Source organism: Rhinolophus hipposideros, assembly GCF_964194185.1.
Source record: "Rhinolophus hipposideros genome assembly, chromosome: 13".
Classification (NCBI taxonomy): domain Eukaryota; kingdom Metazoa; phylum Chordata; class Mammalia; order Chiroptera; family Rhinolophidae; genus Rhinolophus; species Rhinolophus hipposideros.
In genome coordinates, this window is record NC_138059.1 from 38,708,758 (window position 1) to 38,732,661 (window position 23,904).

The window sequence follows — 23,904 nt, forward strand, 5'->3', positions numbered from 1 at the left end:
GGGGAAAAAACAATGCTATCATGGCACAGAATGTAGGAGATGGAATTGCACTGCCTCTTCTTGGTCCCTAAGTCTGACTTGTGTAGCTGTGCAACTTTGAGCAAGTTATTTAACTTCTCTGTGCCTCAGTTTCCTTATCTGTGAAATAGGGATAATAATACCATGTACTTCATAGAGTTGTGTGAGGGTAAAGGAATTAATCCATGTAAAGTTCTTAGAAGACTACCTGAAACATGGTAAATGACTAATAAAATATGTGTTATTTGTATATAGTATATATGTGCTGCATGCACGTAGTTTATTTATTGCTAGCCAAAATTTCTGGTTTACACTGTCTGGAAAGGTGGCATGGACTGTGTGTACATACAAGAATCCTTTTCTACCCACTTCTTTTTTTTTTTCTACCCACTTCTTTGTAGCTTAAGGTTTAGACTAGAATCAGGCCTGAGTAGCTCAGTGTAGCTTTTCTTCCACATCTCACCATGGTCTTGAGTATCCCTTTCAATCTGTCATTCCGGCAACAGAAGAAAGAAAAGAGTTATACTTATTGCCAATATATACAACTCTTCCATTTTTACTCAAGGCTTCATTTCCTTATCATCTTCAATCCTTTTGGAAGGAATGGGCAAGGCGTGGTTGTTCTTATTATATCATGATCTCTTGTGTCATTTTGTCTTTGTTGTGTCCTTTATGTACTGCTGTGCTCTTCTTTGAAGTGAAAATGAGAGAAGCGGTGTGACCAGTAGCTTGTTCCTCCATTCGACATCTTTAGAGTAGAAGTGTGCCCTAGAGCGACAGAAAACTCCCCCTATACCAGGGGTGTCCAAACTTTTTTCATTGTTTTTCACCAAGGGTCATATGCGGTAAAATACACAAACAGCTGGGCCACTCCAGGTGAAGTACGTATTGCCTCACCTGGTTTATTTAAGTAAACTAAATATATTTTTGGAATTTGCTGCGGGCCAATTAACAATGGATCATGGGCCGCAGTTGGCCCGCGGGCCGCAGTTTTGTCATCCTTGCCATATACCATTCTCATTGAGTTGAGGTATGGAGGGTACCCATCTTTTAAGTAATTCATGGTCATTTGATTTGCAATTTGTGTAGGAGGATTATATTAACCATTACTAAAAGTGACTTTTAAAACTATACAAGCTTTTTTGAAAATTTAAATGTTAAGATTTTGTGAAATGTTAAATGATCTTTATATTCATTCTTCAGATTTAGTCACTTAAAGGTTATAAAGATAAAAGGACAGGGATCAAATCTCTTAGTTATTTGTATCCCCAATATTGCTTATTTGAAGAGTAGTAGCAGGTATGGAGTTAAAATGGCATTAGAAGGGGAAGAAAAAGAAATTAAAAAGAAGAATGAGAGATATAAATGATGAACGTCTAAGTATTACCTTGTCTTGTACACCTTTAACTAATAAATTTAAAAAAATAAATAAATAAAAATAAAAAGCAAAAAAAAAAAAAAAAAAAAAGAAGAGTGAGAAATATGGATTACTGAAAAGTACCAAAGGTAAGGAATAAAAATAGGATTCTCTTCCATTTGACAATCAGATAATTTTTAGGTGGTGGGACTATTGATTAAATAACTCAGGTCTCCTGTATTTTCTGGAGAATTACCCTTGGTTGAATAAGAGCTTGCTCTCACCTGCGGCTTGGTCAGTGATTGACTCATAATATAGCAGTAAGTGAAAAAAATGCCAGCCTCCTTGCTTTGCTAATTTCAGGACCAATTTTATGGTACAATTTATATTCTAATGTTCCCTATAATTTAGCTGATGCCATTTTTGCTTAGTTTCTTCCTCTGCTATTTTCTGATTCCATTATTCCCTTTCTCCTGAGAGCTCTCCCTCCATAAATCATGTGCAGCCAAATCCTTGTCTCAGGCTCTGCTTCTGGGGAACCCAGTATAAGACACAAACCCTTCCTCTCATTGACAAAGAGTAAGACTCATGACAAAGGCTTGGTTGGATTCATCAATTGGAGTTGGATGAATGTCTAGAAGGCAACCACAATGATCCTTATACATTTCTCTCCCCTCTTTCCTTCTTGCTTTTCCCATTCTCCCTATCTTTGTTAGTCATTGTCATTGATATTCTTTTAAAGGCTTGAGAAAATGCATACCAGCATAAATATAGTTTCTCTAGTTTTTCTATGATGTGTCTAAATATTTAGAACTGATTAGATCTATTAAAAAAATTAATAAGCATTGGTCTTACCTGGGGTTGATCCATTTAGTTTTCAAGGAAGTGAACATTAATCTCTGACATTGTGAAATTTGTATCGTTTATGTTAATGAAATAAGTGCTTTTTACATTATTTATATCTTTGGATAATATTTTTCAGTCTGTTATTTAAAAGTCATCTGACATACTGTTGGACCATGCTGATTTATATATTCTTTTGATATTATAATTATTGAAACATGCTAATATATCTTTGAAAATTAGTTAGCCAAAAGTTATTGAGTATGTAATTATGCAGGGTATATTGTTCCATCCCAGTCTGTGTCAACTTTTAGGATTAGTTAAAATCCCAATTTGCTATGATAAATTTGAAAGATAATAATAATAGGTAATAATAAAAGGAAATAATAATAATTTAGTAGACACTGAGTGTCTACTAAATGTCAGGCATTGTGCTGGTTATTTCACATATTGTCTCTGTTTTTTGTAATATCAGTGAGAAATTATTATCTTCCCACTTTTATAAGTGAAAAAAAAAATCCTGAATTTACCTTAAAGAGTTTAAACAATTTATCCAAAGTCACACAGTTATAATAATATTAAGAATCATTAACAGCTATGGAACATTTATTGTGCTCCAGGCCCTATTCTAAGTATGTATATGAGTGAACTCATTTGATCCTTACGACCCTAGGAGCTACTGTTATCCTTATTTCACAAATAATAAAACTGGGTCATTTGGAGGGTAAGTGATGCAGGTAGGATTTGAACCCAACCAAACTTCAAAGCCTGTACTCAGCCACTATGCTATACTAAATAAGAATTTAGTACACAGTTAAGACCAGAGTAAAAAATTTATATGATGATTAATATTTTTTTCCAGCTTTATTTGGTTTCTCTTTTGTTCTCAGTTTAGGGACTTATATTTAATTCTCTTAGGAAAGAAAGTACATACACATTTCTATATAAACCTGTGATTGTAAAACAGAAATTTGACCTTCTCATCACTTTTATCTCTTTAGGTACTCCAGTTCAGAATGATCTGCAAGAATTTTTTGCATTGATTGATTTTGTAAATCCAGGAATATTAGGCTCCTTGTCATCTTATAGGAAAATATATGAAGAACCCATCATTATATCGAGACAAGCTTCTGCTTCTGAGGTATAATTTACCTTAAAAAAAATTTAGGTTAAAAAAGAGCAGTGTGAAAAAAATAAAAAGAGCAATATGCCAGAAAATTATGTATAACTTGCTTATTATCTTAATCTAGGAAAAATTAAATCAGTATAGTGAATTCTTTTTTCCTCATAATTCTCTAACTTTTCCTTTCCTTATTTTGTTTTATGTTTTTTAGTTTCAGGTGTACAAAACAGCATAATGGTTAGATATTTATATCCCTCACAAAGTGATACCCCAAGTCTACTACCCATCTGATACCATACATAGCTATTGCATTAAATACTATTGCCTGTATTCCCTATGCTGTACTTTGCACCCTGTGAATATACATATATATCTTTTTAAATTACAGTTGACATTCAGTATTATTTTATATTAGTTTCGGGTGTACAGCACAGTGGTTAGACATTTAAAAAACCTGTGAAGTGATCCCCCTGCTAAGTCCAGTACCTGTCTGACACCCTACATAGTCTTTACAACATTATTGACTATATTCACCATACTGTATTTCACATCCTCATGTCTATTTTGTGACTACCAATTTGTACTTCCTAATACCCTCACATTTCTCACCCATTCCACAACCCCCCTCCTATCTAGCAACCATCAGTATGTTTTCTGTATCTATGAGTCTATTTCCGTTTGGTTTGCTCATTTATTCTGTTCTTTAGATTCCACATATAAGTGAGATTATATGGTATTTGTCTTTCTCAGTCTGACTTAGTTCACTTAGCATAATATCCCCATGTTGTTGCAGATGGTAAGATTTCATTCTTTTTTCATTTTTTTTTAGGCAGAGTAACACTCCATTGTATAAAAAGTTTACCACAATTTCTTTATCTAATCGTCTATTCATGGGCATTTCGGTCATTTTCATATCTTGGCTGTTGTGAACAGTGCTTCAGTAAACATAGGGGTGCATATATTTTTCCTTTTTCTTATTTATCAATTAAAATTTATTGGGGTGACAATTGTTAGTAAAGTTACATAAATTTCAGGTGTACAATTCTGTAATACATCCTCTATAAATCACATTGTGTGTTCACCACCCAGAGTAAGTTCTCCTTCCATCACCATAGATTTGATCCCGTTTACCCTCATCTACCACCCTCTTCTCCTCTTACTCTCTGTAACTACTAAACTATTGTCTGTATCTATGAGTTTTTGTTTCTCATTTGCTTGTCTTGTTCTTTTGTTGTTTTTGGTTTATATACCACATATCAGTGATATCAAGCGTTGTCTACTTTTTCTGTCTGACTTATTTCGTTTAGCATTATAATCTCAAGATCCATCCATGTTGTCACAAATGGTCCTATTTCATCTTTTCTTACCGCTGAATAGTATTCCATTGTGTATATATGCTACCACTTCTTTATCCATTCGTCTATTGAAAGACATTTTGGTTGTTTCCATGTCTTGGCCACCATAAACAAAGCTGAAATGAACATTGGAGCACATGTGTCTTTATGTATAAATGTTCTCAGATTTTTTTGGTAGATACCCAGGAGAGCGATTGCTGGGTCATATGGTAATTCTATTTGTCATTATTTGAGGAACCACCACACTGCCTTCCATGGCGGCTGCACCAGTCTGCATTCCCACCAACAGTGTATGAAGGTTCCTTTTTCTCCACAGCCTAACACTCGTCACTGTTTGTCTTGTTGATGATAGCCATTCTAACTGGGGTGAGATGATATCCCATTGTGGTTTTTATTTTCATTTCTCTGATGATTAGTGATGTGGAGCATTTTTTCATATGTCTATTTGCCATTTGTATGTCCTTTTTGGAGAAATGTCTCCTCGGGTCCTCTGCCCATTTTTCAATTGGGTTGTTTGTTTTTTTGTTGTTGAGTTATATGAGTTCCTTGTATATTTTGTATATTAGTCCCTTATCGGAGGCACTGTTTGCAAAAATCTTCTCCCATTCAGTTGGTTGCTTTTTTATTTTATAGATGGTTTCTTTCGCTGTGCAAAAGCTTTTAAGTTTGATACAGTCCCAATCATTTATTTTAATTTTTAGTTCCGTTGGCCTTTGGGAGTCAAATTCATAAAATGCTCTTTGAATCCAAGGTCCAAAGTTTAGTAACTATGTTTTCTTTTATGCAGTTTATTGTTTCAGGTCTTATGCTTAAGTCTTTGATCCATTTTGAATTAATTTTGGTACATGGTGACAGATAGCAGACCAGTTTCATTCTTTTGCACGTGGCTTTCCGTTTCTCCCAGCACGATTTATTGAAGAGGCCGTCTTTTCTCTGTTGTATGTTTTTTGCTTATTTGTCAAGAATTTTCTGTCCATGTTTATGTGGTTTTATTTCTGGGTTCTCAGTTTTATTCCATTGGTCTATGTGTCAGTTTTTCTGCCAGTACCATGCTGTTTTGATTACTGGTGCCCTGTAATACAAACTAAAGTCAAGTTTGAAACCTCCAGCATTGTTCCTTTTTCTTAGGATTGCTCTTGCTATTCAGGGTCTTTTGTGGTTCCAAACAAATGTAATGATTTTTTGTTCTATTTCTTTAAAAAATGCCATTGGGATTTTGATGGGGATTGCATTAAATCTGTATATTGCTTTGGGTAATATGGCCATTTTAACTATGTTGATTCTTCCAATCCATGAGCACGGAATGTCTTTCCATTTCTTTGTGTCTTCTTCAATTTCTTTCAAAAATGTCTTGTAGTTTTCAGCATATAAATCCTTCACATCCTTGGCTAAGTTTATTCCTAGGTATTTTATTCTTTTTGCTGCAATTGCAAAAGGAATTGTTTTTCGTATTTCTTTTTCTGAGATTTCATTGTTAGTATATAGGAATACAATAGACTTTTGTACGTTGATTTTGTAGCCAGCAACTTGACTGTATTCGTTGATTTTTCTAATAGCTTTTTGGTGGAATCTTTAGGGTTTTCTATATATAGCATCATGTCATCTGCAAAAAGAGTGACAATTTAACTTCTTCATTCACAATTTGGGTGCTGTTTTCCTTTTATTTCTTTCTCTTGTCTGATTGCTCTGGCAAGGATTTCCAACACTATGTTGAACAACAGAGGTGATAGGGGACAGGCCTGTTGTGTTCCTGAACGAAGAGCAAAAGGCTTCAGTTTTTCACGATCAATTATGAGATTAGCTTAGGGTTTGTCATATATGGTCTTTATTATGTTAAGGGATTTTCATATTAAGTGTTTTAATCATAAATGGATGTTGTATCTTGTCAAATGCTTTTTCTGCATCAGTGGATATAATCATATGATTTTTGTCTTTTATTTTGTTTATGTGATGTATCACATTGATGGATTTCTGTATGTTGAACTATCCTTGAACCATCCTTGTGCCCCTGTATGTTGAATCCCCTTGTGCTCTACTTGGTCATGATGAATAATCTTTTTTTTAAATTTATTGGGGTGACAATTATTAGTGAAATTACATAGATTTCAGGTGTACAATTTTGTATTACATCATCTATAAATCCCATTGTGTGTTCACCACCCAGAGTCAGTTCTCCTTCCATCACCATATATTTGATCCCCCTTACCCTTATCTCCCTCCCCCCACCCCTCTTACCCTCTGGTAACCACTAAACTATTGTCTGTGTCTGTGAGTTTTTGTTTCTCATTTGTTTGTCTTGTTCTTTTGTTGTTTTTGGTTTATATACCACGTATCAGTGAAATCATAGGATTCTCTGCTTTTTCTGTCTGACTTATTTCGCTTAGCATTATACTCTCAAGATCCATCCATGTTGTCACAAAGACACGTGTGCTCCAGTGTTCATTGCAGCTTTATTTATGGTGGCCAAGACATGGAAACAACCAAAATGTCCTTCGATAGATTAATGGATAAAGAGGTTGTGTTATATATACACATGGAATACTATTCGGCTGTAAGAAAAGATGATATAGGAACATTTGTGAATAATCTTTTTAATGCATTGTTTGCATTCAAGTTGCTAGAATTTTGTTAAGGATTTTTGCTACCGTTTTCATCAGAAATATTGCTCTGTAGTTTTCTTTTTTTGTGTTATCTTTGCCAGATTTTGGTAGCAGGGTAATGTTGGCCTCATAAAATGAGTTACGGAGTACTGTCTCTTCTTTAATTTTTTGGAAGAGTTTAGGCAGGATTGGTATTAGAGCCTCTTTGAAAGTTTGGTAGAATTCACTAGTGAAGCCATCTGGTCCCGGACTTTTGCTTTTGGGAAGGTTTTGGATGACTGATTCAATTTCCTTACTGGTGATTTGTCTATTTAGATTTTCGAATTCTTCATGGTTTAGCCTAGGAAGGCTGCATGTTTCTCAGAACTTGTCCATTTATTCTAGGTTATTGATTTTGGTGGCATATAGTAATTCATAGTATTCTTGGATGATCCTTTGTATTTCTGTGGCATCCGTGATAACTTTCCCTTTCCATTCTGATTTTGTTTATTAGTGTCTTTTCTCTGTTTTCTTAGTGAGTCTAGCCAAGGGTTTGTCAATTTTATTAATCTTTTCAAAGAGCCAGCGCTTTGTCACATTAATTTTTTATGTTGCCCTTTTGTTCTTTATTTCATTTAGTTCTACTCTGATTTTTATTATTTCCTTTCTCCTGCTGACCTTGGGTTTCATTTGTTCTTGTTTTTCTAATTCTTTAAGGTGTAACGTGAGGTTATTTATTCGGGATTTTCTTTTTTCTTGAGATAGGCCTGTAATGATATAAATTTCCCTCTTATAACTGTTTTTGCTGCATCCCAAAAATTTTGGTAGGATGTATTTTCATTGTCATTTGTTTCTATGTATCTTTTGATCTCTCCTCTGATTTCTTCTTTGCCCCGGTCATTCTTTAAAAGTGTGTTGTTTAATCTCCATGTATTTGTGGTTTTTCCTGCTTTCTTTTTGTAGTTTATATCCAATTTCAAAGCCTTGTGATTAGAGAATATGCTTCGTATATTTTCAGTTTTCTTAAATTTGCTGGGGCCAGTTTTATGTCCCAATATATGGTCTATCCTTGAGAATGTTCCATGTACAGTATAAGAAAATGTATAGTCTGATATTTTAGGATGAAGTGCTCTATAAATGTCAATTATGTCCTTTTCATCTAGTGTGTTACTTAGGGCTGCTATTTCTTTATTTTTTTTCTGTTTGGAAGATCTATCCATAGCTGTCAACGATGTATTTAGGTTCCCTACTATAATTGTGTTTTGGTCAATTTCTCCCTTTAGTTCTGTTAGTAGTTGCTTGGTATATTTTGGTGCTTCCTGATTGGGGGCATAAATATCGAGTAGACCCCCTTACCATTATGAAATGTCCATCTTTGTCTCTTGTTACATTTTTTATCCTGAAGTCTGTTTCATCTGATACCAGAGTGGCTACACCTGTGTTTCTCTGGGTACCATTTGCTTTGAGTATCAGTTTCCACCCTTTCACTTTGAGGCTATATTTGTCCTTGTAGCTGAGATGTGATTCTTGTAGGCAGCATATGCTTGCGGTTAGTTTTTTGATCCAATTTGCTACTCCGTGACTTTTTATTGGTGAGTTCAGTTCACTTAGTTTTAGGGTGATTATTGATATATGAGGATTTCCTATCATTCTATCTTTGGTTTTCTGGGAGGACTGTGTCTCAGTTGTTTCTTTGCCTTTTTGTTGGTATCTATTATTTCAGTGTGGTGGTACTTTATGATTTTTCCTGTTTTTTCTTTTAATATGTTATATGTTTCATTTCTGGATTTTCCTTTTCTTTTGTAGTGGTTACCATTAAGTTTATGTAAAAGAAAGTTGGATTTTTAGAATATTCCATTTTCTTCAGCATGCTTACTTTCTCCATTTCCATGTTCCGGTTCAGGCCTTTACTCTCCCCCTTTTTATGTTTTGGTTGTCCCTGTTGATGGTGGTCGAATAGCTCCTTTATTTAGTGTTTCTTATAGTATAGGTTGTATGTTAGAAAATTCTCTCAACTTCTGTATCTCTGGAAAGGTCTTTATTCCTCCTTCATATCTAAAGGATATTGTTTGTGGATATATTATTCTTGGCTCATAATTTCTCTTTTTCAATAGTTTGAATATTTGGTTTCACTCTCTCCTGTCTTGTAGAGTTTCTGCTGTAAAATCTGATGATATTCTAATGGACTTTCCTTTATAGGTTGCCATCTTCTTTTCCCTGGCTGCCTTGAGGATTCTTTCTTTGTCGTTGAGTTTTGACAGGTTCAGTGCAATGGCTGTTGGAGAAGGCCTGTTGGGGTTGAAGTAATTAGGTGTTCTATTTTCTTCTTTGACTCGAGGATCCAGTTCTTTCCACAATTTTGGGAAGTTGTTATCCACTATTTGTTTGAATGTACTGATTGTTCCCTTCTCTTTTTCTTCTCCTCTGCGATGCCCATTATTCTCATATTGCGCTTTCTGATGGAATCAGAAAATTCTTGTAGAGTTCTTTCATTTCTTTTAAGTCTCAAGTCTCTTTCTTCTATCTGTGTCATTGCCATGTTTCTATCTTCGATGTCACTGATTGTTTCTTCCATGTGGTCAAGTCTACTACCTAAGCTGGCTATTTCATTCTTCGTTTCTTCTATTGAATTCTTAATCTCCAGAAATTCTATTTCGTTTTTTTAAAAAATTTTCATCTTTTGGTAAAATGTTCATTTTGTTCTTTGATTGTGTTTCTGAGTTTATTAAACTGCCTTTCTGTGTTTTCTTTCATCTCATTGATTTTTTCAGAACTGCGATCTTGAATTCTCTGTCATTTGAGTCACATATTTCCATATCTTAAGTTCATTTTCTGGAGACTTTTCCCTTTCTTTCTGAACTGTCTTGTTGCCTTGATTATTCTTGGCCATTAATGATTTATTATTTCTCTTCCTAGACATCTTCAGGAGTGGGTTCTGCATCAGGTTTATAGAGGTCTTTCTTTTATTTTACAGTAAGTGTTGGTAGAATGTTTTATTTTCTCTCCGAATGTAGACTTTTATTCTCTCTCACACAGTAGTGTTATGTTTTCTCTGTACTATTCCGGCTTCTCACACAATGGGGAGATTCCCTGGAATTGGGCTTCTCCTCTGTGAACAGTTGGCCTTGGTCATACTGCACCACGTCTGTGGGGGGATGTGGAGATCTTCTAAGGTTTCAGAGCTCTTCCTCCACCAGATTCAGAGCGTTGTGCTTCAGCAGCTCTGTTTACTTCTGTAAGGTGGGGCCTGATAGGTGGGACCAGGGACGGGGTGGGTTTTGAGAGATGGCCAGAGCCATGGTGGTGACCACCACCACAGTCAGTCTTCCTTCCACAGCTCCCTCTCCTTTGTCGGAACTCATTGGGCTGGGAGTTTAAGTCTGTGGACAATAGTTTTCAGAACTGCAAATATTCAGTTGTTTTGATCTTACACTGCTTCTGGTCTGCTTCCAGCAGTGATCAGGTGGTGGCAGGGTGAGCTCTGGGAGGGTAGGGACGAACTAGTCTCAGTGCCTATGGCTTCTGTTCTCTGCGGTAGTGAAGGCTTAAACCACCGTTTTCAGTTTTTTTCCCTCAGTCTTTGCTGTGAAATCTGCCGTGAGCGTTGGGTTCACCAGTGTTATATGCTGTCCCCTCAGCCCTGTGGTCCATAAACAGAGCCGTAGCAGTCCAAGTTCTTCCCTCTCCCACATCTGCTGTAGGTCCGGGATGCAGCGAGCTCGGAGCACTGAGCTAGGTTTGAGTCCTCTGCCCATGCGTCATCTCCACACTTCTGCCTTCCCTCCTCTCGTGCTATGCAATTTGTCCACCTTTAGGTGAATTCAGTAGTGTGTTTTTTCATCTTGCCTGTCCGCTATGCAGGGAGTCCTTTGTGGAGTTACAGTTGTTCAATTTGTTGTAAATTCTATGGGAGGTTTTCCAGAGGCTCACCTCAATGCTGCCATTTTTATGATGTCATTCGCAGATCTTTTTTTCGAATTAGTGTTTTGGATTTCTTTGGATAAATACCAAGGAGTGAAATTGCTGCGTCATAAGGTGGTTCTGTTTTTAATTTATTTTCATTTAAAGATTTTATTCCGGAAGGGGAACAGGACTTTGTTGGGAAACAGTGTGCGATTCCAGGATTTTTTCCACGTCAAGTTGTTGTCCTTTCAATGTTAGTTTTGGAAGGCGAAGCTCAGCTTCAGTTCCAGTTGCTATTGTTAGTTGCAGGGAGCACAGCCCACCGTCCCTCGTGGGAGTTGGACTGGCAACCTTGTGGTTGAGAGGATGTGCTCCAACCAACTGAGCCATCTGGGAGCTCAGCGGCAGCTCAGCTCAAGGTGCCATGTTCAATCTTAGTTGTGGGGGCGGAGCCCACCATACCTTGTGGGAGTCAAGGAGTCAAACCGGCAACCTTGTGTTTGAGAGCCCACTGGCCCATGTGGGAATCCAACTGGCAGACTTTTGCATTAAGAGCTCGTAGCTCCAATCGCCTGAGCTACCAGGCCTGCCCATATTTTTAATTTTTTGAGGAACTACCATGCTGTTTTCCATAGTGGCTGCAACAACCTACAATCCCACCAACAGTGCACGAGGGTTCCCTTTTCTCCACATCCTCGCCAGCACTTGTTGCTTGTTGATTTATTGATGATAGCCATTCTGACAGAAGTGAGGTGGTATCTCATTGTGGTTTTTATTTGCATTTCTCTGAGGATTAGTGACTTTGAGCCTCTTTTCATACATCTGTAAGCCATCTGTATGTTTGCTTTAGAGAACTGTCTCTTCATGTACTCTGCCCATTTTTTAAATTAGGTTGTTTGTGTTTTTGGTGTTGAGTTGTATGAGTTTTTTGTACATTTTGGGTATTAACCCCTTATGAGATGTATTATTGGCCTATATCTCCTCCCATTCATAGGATGTCTTTTTGTTTTGTTGATGGTTCCCTTTGCTGTGAAAAAACTTCTTACTTTGATATAGTCCCAGTTGTTTATTTTTTCTTTTGTTTCCATTCTTGAGGAGATACATCAAGTAAAACTATTACTAAGGGTAATGTCTGCAAATTTACTTACTATATTTTCTTCTAGGAGTTTTATGATTTCTGGTCTTACATTTAAGTCTTTAATCCATTTTATGTTTATTCTTGTATATGGCATAAGAAGGTGTTCCAGTTCCATTTTTTTCACGTATCTGTCCAGTTTTTGCTGCACTATTTATGAGATAGACTGTCATTACCTCAATGTAAATTCTTTCTTTGTCATAGATTAAATGACCATGTGGGCATGGTTTTATTTCGGACTCTGTTCTGTTTTCATTGATCTATGTGTCTGTTTTTATGCCATGACTATGCTGTTTTGATTACTGTAGCCTTGTAGTATAATTTGATATCTGGTGGCGTGATACCTCCAGCTTTGTTCTTTCTCAGGATTGCTGTGGCTATTCAGGGTCTTTTAGGTTCCATGTAAATTTTAGGATTATTTGTCCTAGTTCTATGAAAAATGCCATTGGTATTTTTATACAGATTGCCTTGAATCTACATATTGCTTTGGATAGTATATTTTAACTAGTACCATGTTTCCCCAAAAATAAGACCTAGCCAGACTATCAGGTCTAATGTACCTTTTGGAGCAAAAATTGATATAAGACCTGTTCTTGTTCTACTATAAGTCCTGGTCTTATTTTACTATAAGACCGGGTCATATCATATATCATATCATATCATATCATATCATATCATATATCATATCATAACATAATATAATAAATATAGTATATCCTGTCTTATATTAATTTTTGCTCCAAAATACGCATTAGAGGTGATTTTCTGCCTAGGTCTTATTTTTGGGGAAGCACGGTATATTAATTCTTATGAACTATGAGTATGTATGTACTTCCATTTGTTTGTATCTTCTTTAATTTCTTTCTTCAGTGTCTTATAATTTTCTGAATACAGGTCTTTGACTTCCTTGGTAAATTTATTCCTTAGTATTTTTGTGATACAATTATAAATGGGATTGTTTTCTTAATTTGTTTTTCTGATAGTTCATTATTTGTGTATTAAAATGCAACCAATTTATGAATATTAATTTTGTATACTGCTACTTTACTAAATTCATTTATCAGTTCTAATACTTTCTTAGTGGAATCTTTCGGGTCCTCTCTGTATATTATAATGTCATCTGCAAATAATGACAATTTCTTTCTTTCCCATTTGGATGCCTTTTATTTCTTTTCCTTGTCTGATTGTTGTGGCTAGAACTTCCAGTACTATGTTGAATAAAAGTGGTGAAAGTGGGCATCCTTCTCTTGTTCCTGATCTTAAGGGGAATGCTTTTAGCTTTTCCCCGTTGAGTATGATATTAGCTATGGGTTTGTCACATATGGCCTTTATCATGTTGAGGTATGTTCCCTCAATTCCCACTTCGCTGAGAGTTTTTATTATTAATGCATGCTGGATTTTTTCAAATGTTTTTTCTGCATCTATTGATATGACCATATGATTTTAATTTTTCATTTTTTTTATGTGGTGTATCATGTTAATTGATTTGCAGATATTGAATCAACCTTGCATACCAGGAATAAATACCATTTGATCATTGTGTCTGATCTTTTTAATGTACTGTTGAATTTAGTTTGCTAATATTTTATTGAGAATTTTTGCACCTATGTTCATTAGGAATATCGGTCTATAGTTTTCTTTTTTTCAGTTTTCTTTCGCATTTGGATGCCTTTTGTTTCTTTTCCTTGTCTGATTGTTGTGGCTAGAACTTCCAGTATTATATTGCATAAAAGTGGTGAAAGGGGGCATCCTTCTCTTGTTCCTGATGTTAGGGGGAATACTTAATTGTGGCCTTGTTAAATGAACTTGGGAGACTTCCCTCCTCTCGGATTTTTTGGAATAGTTTGAGGAGAATAGGTGTTAACTCTTTTTTGAATGTTTGGTAAATATTGCCTATGAAACCGTCTGGTCCAGGACTTTTTTATTTGTTGGGATTTCGTTGATTACTGATTCAAGTTCATTGGTAGTAATCACTGTGTTCAGATTTTCTGTCTCTTCTTGATTCAACCTTGGAAGATTGTATGCTTCTAGGAATTTATCCATTTCTTCCAGAGTGTCCAATTAACTGGTGTATAGTTGCTTGTAGTATTTTCTTAAAATTTTCTGTGGTGTTTGTTGTCACTTCTGTTTTATTTATGATTTTATTTATTTGCGCCCTCTTTCTCTTCTTGATGGCTAAATGTTTATCAATTTTATTTATCATTTAAAAGAACCAGCTTGTGGTTTCATTGATCTTTTGTATTGCTTCTTAAGTCTTTGTTTCATTTATTTCTGCTCTAATCTTTATTATTTCCTTTCTTGTACTCATTTTGGGCTGTGTTTGCTGGGTTTTTTTTTTCCAGTTCCCTTATTTAACTTTAAACTGTTGATTCAAGATTTTTCTTTCTTCAAGTAGGCCTGAAATGCTAAAATTTCCCTTTTAGGCCTTCTTTCGCTCTGTCGCATATATTTTGGGTTGTTTTGTTTTCATTTTTGTTTATCTCAAGGTATCATTTGACTTCTTCCTTTATCTCATGGTTGACCCATTCATTATTTAGTAGCATGTTTTTTAGTCTCCATGTGGTTGTGTGTTTTTCAGGGCTTTTTTGTTGTTGTAATTGATTTCAATTTCATGCCATTGTGGTCAGATATGATTTCAGTCTTCTTAAATGTATTGAGACTTGTTTTATGTTTTATGGCCTAACATGTGATCTATCTAGGAAAATTTTCCATGTGCACTTGAAAAGAATGTATATTCTGATGCTTTGGTGTGAAATGCTTTAAAAATATCGACTAAATCCATCTGGTATAGTGTGTCATTTAAGGCTGCTGTTTCCATGTTGATTTTCTGTCGAGAACATCTGTCCATTGGTGTCAGTAGGGTGTTAAAGTCCCCTACTCTGAATGTGTTACTGTTGATCTCGGCTTTTATGTTGGTGAATATTTGCTTTATATATTTAGGTGCTTCTATGTGGGTGTATAAATGTTTACTAGGGTCATGTCCTCTTATTGGATTGATCCTTTTATTATGTAATGTCCTTAATTTGTCTCTCATTATAGTCTTCGTTTTAAAGTCAATTTAGTCAGATAAGTATTGCTACTACCCCAGCTTTTTTCTCATTTCCGTTTGCGTGAAATAATTTTTTTTTGTCCCTTACTTTCAGTTTGTGTGTGTTTCAATATGAGGTGGGTCTCTTGTAGACAGCGTCTGCATTGGTCTTGTTTTTATATCCATTCAGCTACCCTATGTCTTTTGATTAGAGCATTTAATCTGTTTGCATTTAAAGTGATTATTGATAGGTATGTAGTTATTGCCAGTTTATTATTCATTTTTTAAAATTTTATTTTATTTTTCATATTAGTTTCAGGTGTATAAAACATCATACTGCATAGACATTTACACCCTTCTCAAAGTGATAACTCCCTCAATATTATTCATATTTTTGATCTTCATTTATTTGTTTTGTCCTCTTTTCTGCTTAAAGGAGTCCTTTTAGCATTTTTTGTAATACTGGCTTGATGGTAATGAATTTATCAATGACATCACTTTTTAAAAATTCATGAATAGGTACTTCAAAAATAATTATAAATGACAGTAAACATATAGAAATGCTCATCCTTACTGGCATTGAAAAGTTAACCAAAATAACCAAGAAGTAACTTTTGTTTTCTTCTATTGTGTTTTATTTGGATGGATTTACATAGTAATAGCAAGTGTAGATGAGAGTACTGTCCTTTAGTGGTTGGAATGTAAATTGATAAAACTGGAGGCTAGTTTGGCAATGTGTATCGAAAGCCTTAGAATTGTGTATATCTTGTGGCCTTGTCTCACTTTAAGGAATGTATTTTAAAGGAATAATCATAGATGTGCTTAAAGATTTAGCTGTAAAGATAAAACCTAGAAACATGTTAAAGAAAACAAACTAATTGGAAATAAACATTTCCGAGGTAGGTAAATGGTTAGAGTATACATGTTGTATGGACTCAACATTTCATTAAATTTAAGATACTACCAATCTAAAATGCATCATTATTTTATGTACCAGCAAGAAAAACATGCTATCTAGTTATAATTGTAAGAAGTCACTAGTTATGAAAAGCATCTATTTCAGAGAATCTAGAGTGTAAAAAATTATATCTTACAATTAATAAAATATGGTAATTGGTCAAGAAATTATTGAGTGTTTCTGATGGACTAGGAACTATAAAAATAATAGTTTATGCAAGTATTTCGTAACATGGAAAATGTTTATGATACATTATTTAAAAATAAAATCATATTCACATATTTACCCAACATATATATTAAACACCTAAAGTTGGCCAAATGGTAGGTACTAGACATTTGGGATAGAATGTTAAGCTAAACTGGTTTTTTGTTTCCATGAAGCTTTATAGCTTGATATCTTTTTATTGCTACAAAAAAACCAAACAAATAGAACATTAAAAATATTTGCATGTTTATGCAATGAAAAAAAATTTGTAAGATATAGATAAGTCGTGACAACAGTGGTTGTTTCTGGTTGATTAAAGTTGGTTTTAATTTCCTTATATTTGCTTAGTTGTATTTTCTTACTTTTCTCCCCTGAACCTATTTCTTTTGTAATAAAAATTGAAAATAGTTTTAAAATATAAGCAAAGTTTTCTGTGATTTATATGTAAACACAAATGTACATATGAGATTTATTTAAGCTTCATTGTGATGTTCTCTACACTCAAAATACTGTATATAGAGAATTTGAACATATATTTCATTCATACTGTATTTTGACTCTAAAACTGTACTATTATTTAATGAATAATGTATAATGATTTTGAAAGAATCAGTAATGCTTTGTGCCAGTAATTTCTTGTAGGCTTAATTTTGGGATCAATAACTTGTCAAAGTACTTGCTTCCAGGAATTTGCTATATCAATTCTTTTCTTTGATGTTAGGACTATGTGCCATTATAGTCTTCACATAAAAGCTTACTTTCAGAATAATTCAGTTTGTAGATTGTTGATTCTAATGTCTCTCAATATACCGATAGCCAAATAAACAAGGATTTAGGAGACTGTAGCTTCACTTAATTAAATGATTATGAAGAGATAATGGTTGGTCTTCCTTTTCCAAACTCATATTACATTTCTTCTGTTAAAAAAAAAAGAAATTGAAGGCAAGTAGTTTATCATAAAATATTTAAGTTCATTTTTACTGCAAGTATTTTTATCTATAATACTTTTAATCTATTTTCCACAGGAAGAAAAGGAGTTAGGAGATAGGAGAGCAGCTGAACTTACCTGCCTCACTGGACTCTTTTTCCTTAGAAGAACCCAAGAAGTCATAAATAAATATCTTCCACCTAAAATAGAGAATGTAGTCTTTTGCCGACCAGGGGCACTACAGATTGAGCTTTATCGAAAGCTGTTGAATTCTCATGCTGTCAGATTCTGTCTTGAAGGGTTGTTGGAAAATAGTCCTCATCTAATGTGTATAGGAGCTCTTAAAAAACTGTGCAATCACCCCTGCCTTTTGTTCAACTCTATAAAGGTAAGTAGTATGTGAGACTGTCAGGGATATCAGCTGAGGGTTCTGTATCATGTTACTCTAAGAGGGCAGATTGGATTAATCCCTGGGGCTGCATTTGTGGGTTTTCCCAAAGCTTCAAGTCTCTCCAGTGTGTTTTGTTGTAGTGCTGATCCACCCTTCTAGTTGTTCGTCATGTATACATTCGTATAGCTGAACGAGGGATGAAATGGGTTTGAGGCTCTGCCTTCTAGAGTATGTGCCCTATACCCTTTGACATCTGTCTAATACTTTGTCATGGTCTCCCTTCCTATTTTATATTAATATAGACAGTCAGTTTTGGTTGGTGCTAACAAATACAAAATTTACCATTAAAAACAATTTCGATTTTCCTCATTATAAAAGTGATACATGATTATTGTATGAAATTTATAAAATTCAGAAAATTGCAAAGAAGAAAATAAAAATGATTTAGTTAGACTGTAAACTGGTATAACTAGAAAATAGTTTGATAAACTATCAAAAGCCTTATAATTTTGTATATCTTGTGACCTGGTATACTACTTTTTGGAATTTATAATAAAGAAATAAAGCTCTTCAGCCAGAGAAAACCACATTTTGATATTAATAATAATCTTAATTAACATTTATTAAGCAATTACCATGTACTAAACATGAAAAATTTTTCTAGTAGTATTTTATTTATTCTTCACAAAACTCTATGTAATAAGTACTATTATTACCATCCCCATTCTGTGGTGAGAAAATAGGGGCTCAGAGATACGCATACGAGTATATCAGTCTTTTTCTAGAGAAACTCAATTTAAAGTTTTTCATTAGATACTTTCTACAAGTATGATTTTTAATGGCTGCATAGTTGAGCTGACCATTTGGATATTTAATGAACATAAGGCAATTTGGAGTATAATGAGAGTTTTCTGTTTTGGAGTTGGAACTGGGTACCAGTTCCCACTGTACTACTTACTAGTTCTCTAATCATGGTCAAGTTACATCTATGAGCCTTAGTTTTTTTCACTGGAAAGCAGAGACAATAATAACTTCCTGATAATGTTACTGGGCAATTTGATGAAATAGTGTGGAAAGAACCTAGTAAAGTGCCTGGCCATGGAAGTTGCACAGTAATTATTAGTACTCTGTTAACAATTTTCATTCTTATATATTTTTTTTTAAACAAAATCATAATTTGCCAATGAAAACCTGTGGGTGCCACATGATGTTTGAGGCCATTCATTATCTGCTTAGAAAATGGAATGTTGTACCAGAATTCTCTAAGTTTATCCTGTAGTGGGTTATATTTACATAGCTTGTCTTAGAAGTCAGCTTCTGTAACTGCAGTAGACAGGATTATAACCATTTATTAAGTGACCTTTTAAGAAACAGATTCTATACATAGTGATAAAAATTAAACCCTTTGGGCATGATGCCCAGCAAAAATAGAAGCTGAAAATTCTTCCTTAAAAGGAAGACTTTTTGATGGTCCAGAATGTATCAGTTAACTAGTAATAGGCATAGGATACTACAGACTTCAAAAACGGTGCATAATTTACAATCTGAGATTTATTCAGTAAACCTTCCCTAATATTATAGCAATGTATATATAATGTATATATAATATATATAATGGCTGAAATGAGCCTGCCACATGTGAAAATAACAATAAATTTGGTAAATGTGGGAGAGAATGAGGAGATCAGTCAGTCCCAGAAATTTAACCTAAAAGGTGATGTAGTCATTAGTAAATGTAATCTTTAGTTATGTGTTCACATGTCAGCTAAGCAGTTTTGGAGGGGGAATTTCAGAAGTGCTGATAATCACTTTGGAATGAAATTATTCTAAAAACTATTGGTAAAATGATAAATGTTGTAAGTATGAATATATTTTTCTGTTATTGGCAGAATTCTTGCAGAAGGAATTGTTAAGATTGAGTAAACGAATTTGCTTGGTTTTGAGTATCACCCAGGAGGTGCTGTGTGAAGCCCACAAATCAGAAGAGAAAGTAATAGCAGGGAGGGGAAAGAGGAAGAAGAGCGAAAAAGGATCAATGACGAAGAATCTCAGGGTTTTGGAGGGGATAGATAGATAGATTTTGTAGCATTGTTTGCCCTCTTTTTTGCTTTCCTTTATTTCTCTGCTCCCCACATCCACTGAGTGATGATATTGCACTTACAAGATGAAGGCAGGAGGCATTAGGTGCCTGCATTAGAACTGCTCTGTAATTAATTTGGTAGAATACATGTTACTTAAAAAAAAAAAGACTAAATCGTAACCTATGAATATTTACATGATTTTTAGCTTGATCTTTTCGGTAGTTATTAATCTTCATGCCCACCCCCATAATTTTAGCATTTTTTCCCCTCCCGATTGTAAAAAGCAAAACAAAAAAACCATGAGCCAGTGTTAACAATTATTCTTTTGAATAGGAAAAAGAATGTAGTTCAACTTGGGATGAAAATGAAGAAAGGAGTCTATATGAAGGCTTGATAAATGTGTTCCCTGCTGACTACAACCCTCTCATGTTTAGTGAGAAGGAGTCAGGAAAACTACAAGTGCTGACAAAGCTCTTAGCAGTTATCCAAAGACTTTGTCCTACTGAAAAGTAAGAGATCAATTTAATAAACTTCTTGTAAGTGCTCATGGAATTTTAGTTTAGACTATGTCCTTACTCCCTTCCCCCTCCTTTTTTTTTTAAAAAAAGAAGAAAACATTAAAAGTAAGTTATTTTCTTCTTTGGTCAGCTCCCGGTATTTTTAAAATTTATTAACAATGTGTCTAAGTTTTTAAGAAAAATTAGATATAAAATAAATACATATATTTAAAAAAACCCAGAGATGTCTTCTGATATATAACACGTAGCTTGTTTCTAATCTCTTTCAGAATCATTCTTTTACTACCCCTTAAATGTTGATATTCCTTAGGGTTTTCTTTGTACCCTCCTTCTCACTCTAAACACCCTTCCTGGGTTATCTCTATTCCCAGTAGTTTTTAACTATCACCCATATATTATTGATTACAAATCTCTCTATTTCAACTCTCTCTTCTAGTTTCCACATCCTTCTTTCTAACTCTTTAATGGACATCTAACCCTATCCTGATGTCATACTGTACTTTAAGCTTCACATGTCCCAAAACAGCTTCATCATTTTGCCATTGCAAACCTGATCCTTTTTCATTATTCTTTTTGATGAGTGGTACATAATGTAAGCAAAACACCTTGTCATGCTAGACTCACTTTCTCCTTTACTTCTCCAACATTGTCAGTCTCTAAATTGTACTGATTTTATTTCTTAATCTCAGGAATCCATTTCTTTTCTGGTACCAAGATTTTTGTTTTGATTCTTATAATTACTGATTTGGCTTATGCTGGTCTCTTACAAACTATTTCCTTCTTACTTTCAACCCCCATTATATATCAACATTGCCCTAAATCATATTTCTAAAATACAAAGGTAACAACATATCACTGCCTTTCTTTCAAAGACTCTCAGTTGTCTTCCAGAAATTCCTAAACACTTTAGCATACGGGCAAGACTCTTCATGACCTGGCTAATGCTTCCTTTTTAGCCTCGACTCTCACTATTCCTTCACACTTTTCATATGATCCTTTCATATCAAACTATTGATACCTGCAGAAGCTGTAATTTGCTCTAGTTCTCACCCTCTGATCTTACTGTTGCGGTTTCCTATGCCATGATTATCTCCACTTCTCATTCTTCTCGCCAGATTTTTCTTTTCATTAATGATAAATGAAAAGAAAATAAATGAAAAGAAAATAAATGAAAAGCCTCAGTTTAGAGGCTTTCTTCTTTTGGAAGCCTCTGGCCTCAGATTGAGTTAGCCACCCCTCTTTTGTATTCCGTAGCATCCTGTACCTCCCTCTAATGGAGCTCATCTCACATTATATTAATCATTGGTTGTCTTATAAGTCACTACTTGTAGTACAGTGACTGTGTCTTCATTATCTTTACGTTAGGAGGCATTCAAACTGTGTTTGAGAATTAAGGCAAAAATACATAAAAGATTGCAAAATAATGATTATAGTTGATGGTCAAAAAGTCTTTTATTTATTTATTTATTTAGTTAGTTAGTTAGTTAGTTAGTTAGTTTCAGGTGTACAAAACAATGCAATAGTTAGACATTTCACCCCTCACAAAGTGTGTCAGAGTCTTAACCTCTTTGGAGGATTTATAGTATCATTTGACTTGTGTAAAAATTTAGACTTATTTTTTATAACAATAAAGTGACTAAAACAAGGAAACTTTCTATGTAGTGATTAATACAGTTTGATTAAAATGTTTTATTAGATATTTGATATGTAGAGAGGAAGATGTATAATTATATGCAGACTGTGACCCAGTTTGAATTTAAGTGTATATACTTTTACTTAGACTTTTATTTGCATCTTTTGTTTACTGGATCCTTTTTGTCTTCTCTGAGTGGGGTATAGATGGCTGTTATTGGACAGAGAATAATAAGTGAACAGAGTTTTAGAGGAAAGAGAAGAGAGGGTATGAACATAGGTATGTGAATTTTTCTTTGAGGATGTCATAGGGGAAAGTTACCCTCTTATGGCAGAAACAAAGAAGTCATGAGGAAAAATATAATTTGGGGTAGGGGTTGAAAAGGAGTCATTTTGCCAGTTGGTGGGTACCTAACAAAACTGTATCCTGCCTTGTCCCATGAAAAAAGAAGCAGCACCTCCATCAGTAGCACAGATTGGGTGTTCTGTTGCTACACATTGACTGAAGAGATGGCCCTTTATTTTTTTAATTGTAATAAAATACACATAACAAATGTACCATCTTAATTATTTCTAGTTGTGTTGTTCAGTAGTTTTAGGTTCATTTACAGTGTTGTGCAGCCAATCTCCAGAACTCTTTTCATTTTGCAAAACTGAAACTATACCGATTAAATAACTTCCCATTCCCACTTACCCCACCCCCTGGCAACTACTCTTCTTTCTGTCTCTGTCAATCTGATACCTCATATAAGTGCAATCATACAGTATTTTGTCTATTTGTGACTAACTTATTTCACTTAACATAATGTCCTCAAGATTCTTCCACATGTAGCTTACATCAGAATGCCCTTCCTTATAAGGCTGAATATTTCATTGTATGTATATATTATATTTTGTTTATCCATTTACCTGTTGATGGACTTTGTCTACTGTGAATAGTGCCATTATGAACATGGGTGTTCAAATATCTTTTCAAGACCTTGTTTTCAATTCTTTTGGGCATATACCCAGAAGTGGAATTGTTGGATCATATGGTAGTTAACTTTTTTTTTCTTTTTTCCCTCTTCTTCCACCTCTTCCCCTCCACTTCATTTCAGGCTGTTGTTTCTCAGTCTAGTTGTGTAAGACATAGCTCTCTGACCCATGCTGGTATTATGAGCCCCGGCTGAAGTAGTCGGTCACCAGTTGTCGGTCGGCCGCTCACAGCAGCTCACGGCAGCACTCTCTGGCTGCCGGCCGCTCATGGCAGCACATGGTAGCCCATGGCAGCACACAGCAGCTCACGGCTGCTCACGCTGGCTGCCGGCCGCTCACGCTGGTGCTTTTTTATTTTTTTATTTTTATTTTTTATTTATTTGTTTTTTTAATTGGGGAATATTGGGGAACAGTGTGTTTCTCCAGGGTCCATCAGCTCCAAGTTGTTGTCCTTCAATCTAGTTGTGGAGGGCTTAGCTCAACTCTAAATCCAGTCATCGTTTTCAATCTTAGTTGCAGGGAGCGCAGCCCACCACCCCATGTGGGAATTGAACTGGCAACCTTGTTGTTAAGAGCTCGCACTCCACCAACTGAGCCATCTGGTCGCCCTTCTGGCAGCTCGTTGTCTTCAATCTATTAGTAGAGGACACAGCTTACTGGTCCATATGGGAATTGAACCGGCAACCCTGTTGTTCAGAGCTCGCTCTCTAACCAACTGAGCCATTTGGCTGCCCTGGTAATTTGCTTTTTAATTTTTTGAGGAACCACCATACTGTTTTTCATAGCAGCTGCACCGTTTTACATTCCCACCAATAGTGCAAATCCACATTTTCACCAATGTTGTTATTTTCAGGGTTTTTTGTTTTGTTTTGT

At 34.9% G+C, this 23,904-nt stretch overlaps 1 protein-coding gene across 1 annotated transcript in view; it reads left to right on the forward strand.

The window, feature by feature from the left end:
• The window catches only part of RAD54B (RAD54 homolog B), a gene marked incomplete at its 5' end in the record, with an annotated part of 127,312 nt that overhangs the window by 76,916 nt on the left and 26,492 nt on the right, over positions 1-23,904 (forward strand). Inside the window, 3 exons of the mRNA XM_081070751.1 lie at positions 3,220-3,359; positions 17,532-17,822; positions 20,240-20,415. Of these exons, the coding sequence (XP_080926877.1) occupies positions 3,220-3,359; positions 17,532-17,822; positions 20,240-20,415 (607 nt within the window). The remainder of the gene's footprint in view (positions 1-3,219; positions 3,360-17,531; positions 17,823-20,239; positions 20,416-23,904) is intronic.